The sequence below is a fragment of the Astyanax mexicanus genome, chromosome 8 (genome assembly GCF_023375975.1).
Source record: "Astyanax mexicanus isolate ESR-SI-001 chromosome 8, AstMex3_surface, whole genome shotgun sequence".
Taxonomy (NCBI): Eukaryota; Metazoa; Chordata; class Actinopteri; order Characiformes; family Acestrorhamphidae; genus Astyanax; species Astyanax mexicanus.
Window position 1 is genome coordinate 137,501 of NC_064415.1, and position 10,000 is coordinate 147,500.

The 10,000-nt window shown below is 46.3% G+C and overlaps 1 protein-coding gene across 1 annotated transcript in view; it reads right to left on the minus strand.

The window, feature by feature from the left end:
* Window positions 1–10,000, minus strand: part of slc22a23 (solute carrier family 22 member 23) — a 43,114-nt gene that overhangs the window by 13,474 nt on the left and 19,640 nt on the right. Inside the window, exons 2-3 of the mRNA XM_049482599.1 lie at window positions 3,361–3,464; window positions 1,842–1,996 (exon numbers count right to left, since the gene is read on the minus strand). Coding sequence (XP_049338556.1) covers window positions 1,842–1,996; window positions 3,361–3,464 — 259 coding nt within the window. The remainder of the gene's footprint in view (window positions 1–1,841; window positions 1,997–3,360; window positions 3,465–10,000) is intronic.

Below are 10,000 nucleotides of genomic sequence, written 5' to 3' on the forward strand. Positions count from 1 at the left end.
AAAAATCCAAATTTGTAGAACATATTCCCTTAGTTTGTGTGTGTTTTTTATTATTTATTATTGTTGATAGTGGCACACTCATTGACTAGAAATGTTAAAGTTGGCACTCCATGTGTCAAAGGTTGCCGACCCCTGCCCTACACATAAACACTGCTCCCTACACCCTGAACACTACACCCTGCTCCCTACACCCTGAACCTTACACCCTTAACACTACACACTGCTCCCCACACCCTAAACACTACACACTACACACTGCTCCCTACACACTACACCCTAAACCCTACACACTACACCCTACACATAAACACTGCTCCCTACACCCTAAACACTACACCCTGCTCCCTACACCCTGAACCTTACACCCTAAACACTACACACTGCTCCCTACACACTACACCCTAAACCCTACACACTACACCCTACACATAAACACTGCTCCCTACACCCTAAACCTTACACCCTAAACACTACACACTGCTCCCTACACACTACACCCTAAACCCTACACACTACACCCTACACATAAACACTGCTCCCTACACCCTAAACACTACACCCTGCTTCCTACACCCTGAACCTTACACCCTAAACACTACACCCTGCTCCCTACACCCTGAACCTTACACCCTAAACACTACACACTGCTCCCTACACATGAATACTGCTCCCTACACCCTACACATGAATACTGCTCCCTACACCCTGAACCCTACACATAAACACTGCTCCCTACACCCTACACCCTTAACACTACACACTGCTCCCCACACCCTAAACACTACACACTACACCCTGCTCCCCACACCCTAAACACTACACACTACACACTGCTCCCAACACCATAAACACTACACACCGCTCCCTACACCCTAAACCCTACGCACTGCTCCCTACACCCTAAACCCTACACACTGCTCCCCACACCCTAAACACTACACACTACACCCTGCTCCCCACACCCTAAACACTACACACTACACACTGCTCCCAACACCATAAACACTACACACCGCTCCCTACACCCTAAACCCTACGCACTGCTCCCTACACCCTGAACACTACACACTGCTCCCTACACCCTAAACGCTATACACCGCTCCCTACACCCTAAACACTACACACTGCTCCCTACACCCTAAACACTACACACCGCTCCCTACACCCTAAACCCTACGCACTGCTCCCTACACCATAAACACTACACACCGCTCCCTACACCCTAAACACTACACACTGCTCCCTACACCCTAAACACTACACACTGCTCCCTACACCCTGAACACTACACCCCGCTCCCTACACCCTAAACCCTACACACTGCTCCCTACACCCTGAACACTACACACACACACACACTATACACACACACACACACACACACACTATACACACACACACACACACACACACACACACACTATACACACACTCTGACCTGTTTCTCCATTTCCAAAACACACTCAGTTTGCTGGCCTTCATCTCTCCTTCCAAAACATGACCCACATTCTGAAACTGGGCAGTGCTACACACACACACACACAAACACACACACACACACCATTACACACACACACACACACACACACACAAACACACACACCATCACACACACATATATATATATATATATATATTACTAGCTAAACAGAACAAAACAGTAGCGTGAACATAATCATGAATTTAAGCTATCACAGAATTACCTGACAAAAATTCGTCTTAGAGAAAAATATCCAACCTCGTCTTTTACAGGACGTTTATTGATTTATCTACAGGACGATGTTAAAGCAGACGCTGCAGGTTATAAAGGCTGAGGAAGAGGAAGATCAGGTTTTACTCACTCAGGACGTAGAGAGACAGCGTAATTCCTGCCAGGAAAAATCCCTCGAAGAACCGCAGGGTGCTGAACATCGTCACGTCCACCGAGAACGCCACCGTCATGCCGAACACCAGCGTGAAGAACACCGAAATTATCAACACCAGGTGGCGCCCAAACCTGTTAACATGGCAAACAATCAATAATCAATAACTTAATAAATACATCAATAAATCAATAATTAAATCAATTTGCAGACAGAAAAAAATCGCTGGTCATTTTTTAGTTCATTTGGCTCCAGTTTGAACCTTATAACCAAATAGTCGCTTCCATCCGGACTGAGCGCCGAAAATCACAAAACCCCAGAGTATAATATGTGACCACATCCATGGAGTATAAATCATATTCAGCCCAGATCTACAGGACCAATTCTACAGGACCAATTCTACAGGACCATTTCTACAGGACCATTTCTACAGGACTAATTCTACAGGACCATTTCTACAGGATTAATTCTACAGGGCCAATTCTACAGGACCAATTCTACAGGACCAATTCTACAGGATTAATTCTACAGGACCAATTCTACAGGACTAATTCTACAGGACCATTTCTACAGGATTAATTCTACAGGACCAATTCTACAGGACCAATTCTACAGGATTAATTCTACAGGATTAATTCTACAGGGCCAATTCTACAGGACCATTTCTACAGGACTAATTCTATAGGATTAATTCTACAGGACTAATTTTACAGGATTAATTTTACAGGACCAATTCTACAGGACCATTTCTACAGGACTAATTGTACAGGATTAATTCTACAGGATCAATTCTACAGGACCAATTCTACAGGACCATTTATACAGGACTAATTTTACAGGATTAATTCTACAGGACCAATTCTACAGGACCAATTCTACAGGACCAATTCTACAGGACCATTTCTACAGGACTAATTTTACAGGATTAATTTTACAGGACCAATTCTACAGGACCATTTATACAGGACTAATTTTACAGGACCAATTCTACAGGACTAATTCTACAGGACTAATTCTACAGGACCAATTCTACAGGACCATTTCTACAGGACTAATTTTACAGGATTAATTCTACAGGATCAATTCTACAGGACCAATTCTACAGGACCATTTATACAGGACTAATTTTACAGGATTAATTCTACAGGACCAATTCTACAGGATTAATTCTACAGGACCAATTCTACAGGACCATTTCTACAGGACCATTTCTACAGGACTAATTCTACAGGATTAATTCTACAGGACCAATTCTAGTAGACCAATTCTACAGGACCAATTCTACAGGACCATTTCTACAGGACTAATTTTACAGGATTAATTCTACAGGACCAATGCTGAGTCTCGGTCAGGACACGACCCGGGACAGTCCTGGCGCTGGATATGGGTTAAGTGTTATTTCCTGCATTTCGAGGTCAGTCCTGAGTTCAGGACCGTTTATCTCCTGAAGTCTGATCTGATTATACTTTTATTTCCCACATTTATCAGATTTACTCACCAGTCAGCCAGAACCCCCAGAACCAGGTAGCCGAAGATGGATCCCACCAGCAGGGAGAACTTAGCGATGTGGACCTTCCACTCCGAATCACACACCAGATTCCACTGTGGAGAAACAGGAAACAAATCTGAACAAATAAAATAAAAAACTAAACAGGAACTTTAATACTGAGATCAGAAATTACAGATAATCAAAATCAAAAACTATAAACAATCAGATTCAGTTTAAGACCCAACAACAGAAAACAACACGATACAACCACATCACTACTATCCTACACCTCTGAGGCCATAAATCCTCACAACCCGAATCCACCCGTCACTCTCCACCCGTCACTCTCCACCCGTCACTCTCCACCCGTCACTCTCCACTTTCATTGGCCTAAAGGAACATTATGATGTAATATAAGTATAATGGCCCACACAGAAATGTAAACCGGTGGTCCTGTGGCTGGTCCTGTGGCTGGTCCTGTGGCTGGTCCTGTGGCTGGTCCTGTGGCTGGTCCTGTGGCTGGTGTTCCTCAGCGGTATCTAATCTCTCTCCTCCAAATCAAAAACACTCTGAGTGCAGAACCATGAATCTCAGAACCTTTGTTACGGAACACAAGGAACCGGAACAGAGTTCCAGCAGCAGAACCGGAGGAACCACAGGTAATAATATCTACACCAGATATCTCTACAGGGTTAGCATTAGCACTCACATTAGCATTAGCACTCACGTTAGCATTAGCATGTGTGCTGCAGGCCTGCTGGGAGGGTGAAGGAGTTCAGACTGAGCTCAGCTGGATCAGAACCCCCACCGCTCCCCCAGCTGCCCCAGTAAACCACACCCCCATAACACACTTCAGATGTCGACACTACAGTCGTGCACGAGGGTGAATTATCTCCCACATTTCAGCAGATATTTTATTACAGTATCATGAGAATCACAGTGGAACTGAAACTGTGATAAAATTTAGAGTAATTATTGTTCAGCTTCTATTTTAACATATATTTACTGTCCTCTAAAAATAACTCAAACATTACTGTCTGAATATCATTTAGTAAACAGGTTGAAATTGTGCACAGTCTGAATATTTTGTGTGGTCACTATTATTATTCTGCATAGAATCTCCTTTATCTAAAGTGTCTAGTCTAGTGTCTAGTGTCTAGCCTAGAGAGTACAAAAAGATGGCGGCGCGTGCACACGCTGCGGCTTCTCGCTCTCCCGAGGATACAGCGCTTTCGTGTTTTTTGTCCTGTTTTTGTACGTCTTTGTCGTGCGTTCACGTCCTGAAACGCACCTACAGCCGTGAGTTTCTGCTGGAAGCCGGTAGAAACTCACTTTTGGATTTAAACCGCGATCTCCGAGAAGAGCTGCGAGCCTGCGGCGTGCTCCGGACACCCGCACCCCCACCGACCCCCACCGCTGCAGCTCGCCCACAATGGAAGCGCCACAGGCGGCGGGAGAGACGGCAGAAGCGCGGTAAGCGGGGAGGTATCCGAGCGAGGCTAGCAGCTAGCCCACACAAGCCAGCTATCCCCACCATGCTTTTGGCGAATGTAAGATCGTTGGACAATAAACTGGACTACATCCGCTTACTTCAGTCAACTCAGAAGACCGTGAGAGACTGTTGTGTTTATATTTTCACGGAAACTTGGCTCAACAACAGCGTCCCGGACCACGCCGTTCAGCTGGAGAGGCTAACATGCTATCGGGCGGGCCGCGCGCTAGCTGACGGAGGTAAGAGCCGCGGCGGCGGACTCTGTGTTTACATCAGCGATGTTGTGGTCAGTAAACGTTGTTGTGGTCAGTAAACACTGCTCACCGGTAGTGGAACTGATGATTATCAAATGCCGTCCGTTCTATCTACCGAGAGATTTCTCCGCCGTGCTGATCGCTGCTGTTTACATCCCTCCGACCTCCAACAACAGCGTGAGGAGTGAAGCACTGAATGAACTGTACCAGTACATCAGTGAGCAGCAGACAGCACACCCAGATGCTTTTCTCATTCTGGCTGGAGATTTCAACCATGCAGACCCAAAGAGTGTGTTTTCTGGACTTTTTAAACACATAGACTTTCCAACCAGGGGAAACAACACTTTGGACCAGGTCTTTACTACAAAAAGAGGGGCTTACAGAGCCTCCCCCCTCCCCCACCTCGGAGCGTCTGACCACCTCACCATTATGCTAATGCCAGCTTACAGACCACTGGTTAAAGTCACCAAACCAGTTCTGAAGCAGGTACGAGTGTGGCCAGAGGGTTCCTCAGAGGCACTTCAGGACTGTTTCAGCACAACAGACTGGAACATGTTTAGAGAGGCTGCCACCCACAACAACTCCACGGACATTCAGGAGTACACAGAAACTGTCTCTGCCTACATCACCAAGTGCATTGATGATGTAACCGACCTCAAGACCGTCACTGTTCGGGCTAATCAGAAGCCATGGCTGACAGGAGAGGACCACAAGCTCCTGAAGGCTAGAAATGCAGCCTTCACAGCTGGAGACCAGGCAGGCCTGAGGACAGCCAGGGCCAACCTGTCCCGCGGCATCAGGAAAGCTAAGAGGCAGTACTCCAAGAAGATATCCCAACGCTTCAGCGACAGCAGAGACACACGGAACCTGTGGCAAGGGATTCAGTCTATCACAGGCTACAAACCCCATCCACAGACCTGCAACAGCGATACATCTCTGCTGAACGACCTGAATGGATTCTTCGCAAGGTTCGAGCCACTCAACAACACACCCGCCCAGAAATCCATCCCTCCTCCTGGTGACCAGGTGCTAACGCTGTCCCCAGACAGTGTGAGGAGAGCATTCAGCAGGATCAATGCTCGAAAATCTCCTGGACCTGACAACATTCCTGGTCGTGTGCTGAAGGACTGTGCCTGGGAACTCGCAGAGGTTTATACGGACATCTACAACACCTCTCTGAGTCAGGCGGTGGTTCCCACATGCTTCAAAGCCACCACCATCATCCCTGTCCCTAAGAAGGCATCGCCATCCTGTCTCAACGACTATCGTCCGGTTGCACTCACCCCCATCCTCATGAAGTGCTTCGAACGACTAGTCATGCACCATATCAAGTCTTCACTCCCCTTCTCCCTGGACCCCTACCAGTTTGCATATCGGTCAAATCGCTCGACCGATGATGCCATCTCCACTGTTCTCCACTCAGCCCTCACACACCTGGACAAGAAAGACACCTACGTCAGAATGCTGTTTGTTGACTTCAGTTCAGCATTCAACACAATCATCCCCCAACAGCTCATACACAAACTGGACAGTCTGGGGCTGAGCACTTCCCTGTGCAACTGGCTGTTGGACTTCCTGACTGGTAGACCACAGGCAGTGCGGGTTGGCAGCAACACATCCAGCATCACCACACTGAACACAGGGGCTCCCCAAGGATGTGTACTGAGCCCCCTCCTGTTCACTCTGCTGACCCACGACTGCACACCAGAACACACCTCCAACCTCTTCGTCAAGTTTGCGGATGACACGACGGTGGTGGGTCTCATCAGCAACAACGATGAGTCACACTACAGGAGCGAGGTGAGCCGCCTGGCCTCCTGGTGCAAACACAACAATCTCTCTCTGAACACAGAGAAGACCAAGGAGATTGTTGTGGACTTCAGGAGAACTCACACACTGCACACCCCTCTGTTCATCAACGGAACTGCTGCGGAGAGGGTGAGCAGCACCGAGTTCCTGGGTGTGCACGTCACAGAGGACCTCTCCTGGAGCACCAACTCAGCGTCACTGGCCAGGAAGGCAAATCAGCGTCTCTACTTTCTCCGCAAGCTGAGAAGAGCTGGAGTCCCCACCCCCATCATGACCACCTTCTACAGAGGGGCCATCGAGAGCATACTGACCAGCTGTTTCACCGTGTGGTACGGGGCCTGCACAGCATCCTGCCGCAGGACCCTCCAGCGCATCGTGAGAGCAGCTGAGAAGATCGTTGGCACCTCTCTCCCCTCCCTTCAGGACCTGTACAGCTCCCGCCTCACGCGGAAAGCCCTCCGTCTGGCAGGAGATCCCTCCCACCCACTACACAGCTTCTTCAGCCTGCTGCCATCAGGGAGAAGACTGCGGAGTCTCGGGTCTAGGACCAGCAGACTGCGAGACAGCCCCATCCATCAGGCTGTGAGGATGCTGAACTCTCTTCCCGCACTACCCCCCATCCCAATCCTGCCCACAGCACACCCACTCTCATCATCCTGACCCCACATCCTCCCACCAACACAGTACTGAAACTCTGCACTAGAACTAGGGCTGTGACGATAATTTTATTACCGCAATACCGCGGTTATGGGACGTCACCGCGGTGATGAGCTCATTACCGTCATTACCGCATTTTTTTATGGCTGTCAAATCTGATTGACTGCGTTTTGAGCGGTAGTAAAATGCTCCATATAAGCACAACTGTGGTGAATTCAGTATTAATATGTCAAGTGTAAGTCCTACACTATAGGGCTGTGCAATATATCAAATATATTTTGATCGCGATAGATATTGGTGTCAAACGATCTCAAAATTCATAATATCGAATATAAAATTTTTTGTCATTTATCTCTGCTGCCGCTGCACTGGCGCGGCGGCGAATGGGTTAAGCAAAACGCGGTGCGTGGTACTCATTGAGGTCCTGCTCACTTCGTCTCCATTGAGGCTGCTGAAGAGAGTGAAGATTAGCAGCACTAATATTGGCTCGGAAATGGAAGCTACAGGGCAGGCTCAGTAAGTTGAGAAAAAAGGAAGAAAAAGACTCAGAACAGAAGAGAATCCTCTGCAAGTTTTGCCGGAAAGTGGTGTCTGCACCTCTCGCCAACACATCAAACTAATTCACCCACCATAAGGTAAACCATAGAGCCATGTAAGGTGTTCCGTGGTCACATTTTGAGAAAGTAAAATATATTAATTCATTGTCTGGCTGCTGGCTGTTCTGCGTGAGCACCGCGGAGAACGCGCAGCATTGCGCCTCAGTCTTGGTAAAAATAGTAAGGTTGGTTGAAGTGTAGTTCAAACAGCAAAGCAATGATATTAAACTATAACCACCATCTTTACTGAAATGTTGTTATCTGACCAAGTCTGAGGTAAAATGCGCTGCGCCTTGTCTCTTTCACAGCACGCGGAACTGAGTTCAGAACCGCTACAAATATAACCATATAAAACTCAGTTCAGATAAATAAACTTCAGATGAGTAAGGACACGTAAAGTGAAACAAAAATTGTCAAACATAAAGGACAGGTTTCTATTATTTTAAAATGGAACTAATGTCTTTTTTTTGGTCGGTTGTCTCTTGCGAGCCGATTTCTTAACGTCACGACATTTTAATCAACATATTATATGACGCGGGTCCCGTCAGGATATCTTGCGGCACAGACAGAACTGAATTGTTATTGGCGGGAACAGGAGTTTAATCAATCCAGAGGATGTGGGAGCACATTAATAAATAGTTAAGAAAATTGTAATAATCACGCAGTGAAATCTCATGCACGCAACAAAAAAACCCTAAGCACAAAAAAGGAGCGGAGAATGGACCGACACGCGCACACACACACCGATTTTTTTTTTGTAATGTGGTAAGAAACGTGACCGCACTATTCAGCGCGGTTTTAATAAATATTTTTTGTTAATTTTAAGCACTAAATGTAATTTATTAAATTTATTTAGGACCGCGGGGCAGGTGCGGCAAAACTGTGTATGTGGCGGGCTGATGCGGGATTAAAAGAAGGTTTTTTTTTGCGGAACGGTAACGGGACAAAAAAGAAATGATGTCTGAATTAATTTCCTCCAATCGAATATAATTTAACATGGTTTAAGAATATAAAATAATTTATAAACAAACGAAATATTTAATATTGAGCTAATAGCCCAAGTGCAAAAATACAAAATCTGTAATACTCTGCACTGCACAATTCAAACGAAATAGCCGTAACGCAGCTGCGCTCCTGCCCTGCGATGCAGCCGAAGCCTGGTGTGAGGCAGCAGAAATTCTGGGGTGAAAACTACATAACTACACAACATAAGGAGACATAATGCACTCCAAATATTCAGGAGGGAAGTGAAATAAATGATACTGTACAGATATAATCTGTATCTAGTAGATATTTAATGAGAAATAAGAAGAGTGTGAATAAAAAAAAAAACAGACGCCTATCACAGACTTCTTGAGCCCGAACGCCCGAGGAAAGGGGTGAGAAATATATTTTTTTCGGGGCCGGGGGTCAGTGGAAAATGTTGCTGTGGATTAATTCGTCTTTTTTTTTTTTTAAACGAATATTAGAATATTCGCTACCAATTACTGCCGAATATCCTGAGCTCAAAACCGCTATTCGGGCCAGCCCTAAAATAGATCTATGGATGGAGAAGGGGGAGGCGGACAAGCTCCTCCTTCAAAAAGTCTGCTCGGAAAAAGACAGGTTAGCTGTACAATGACGAATTATACAGGCAGCATATGTTCACTTGTTATGCTGTATTTATGGTTTATGTAGAGGTTGTGTGTAGGCTGTATGGTTTGAAGAATAAAGATTTGTTACCAATAAATTTGTGGTGATTTTTTTTTTTTTTTGGGGGGGTGTTTTGGGGTCTCGCGGTTAACCGCAATATCGCGGTGATGCGTCAGTTTTTTACCGCGGTTATAAAAAATCAATACCGC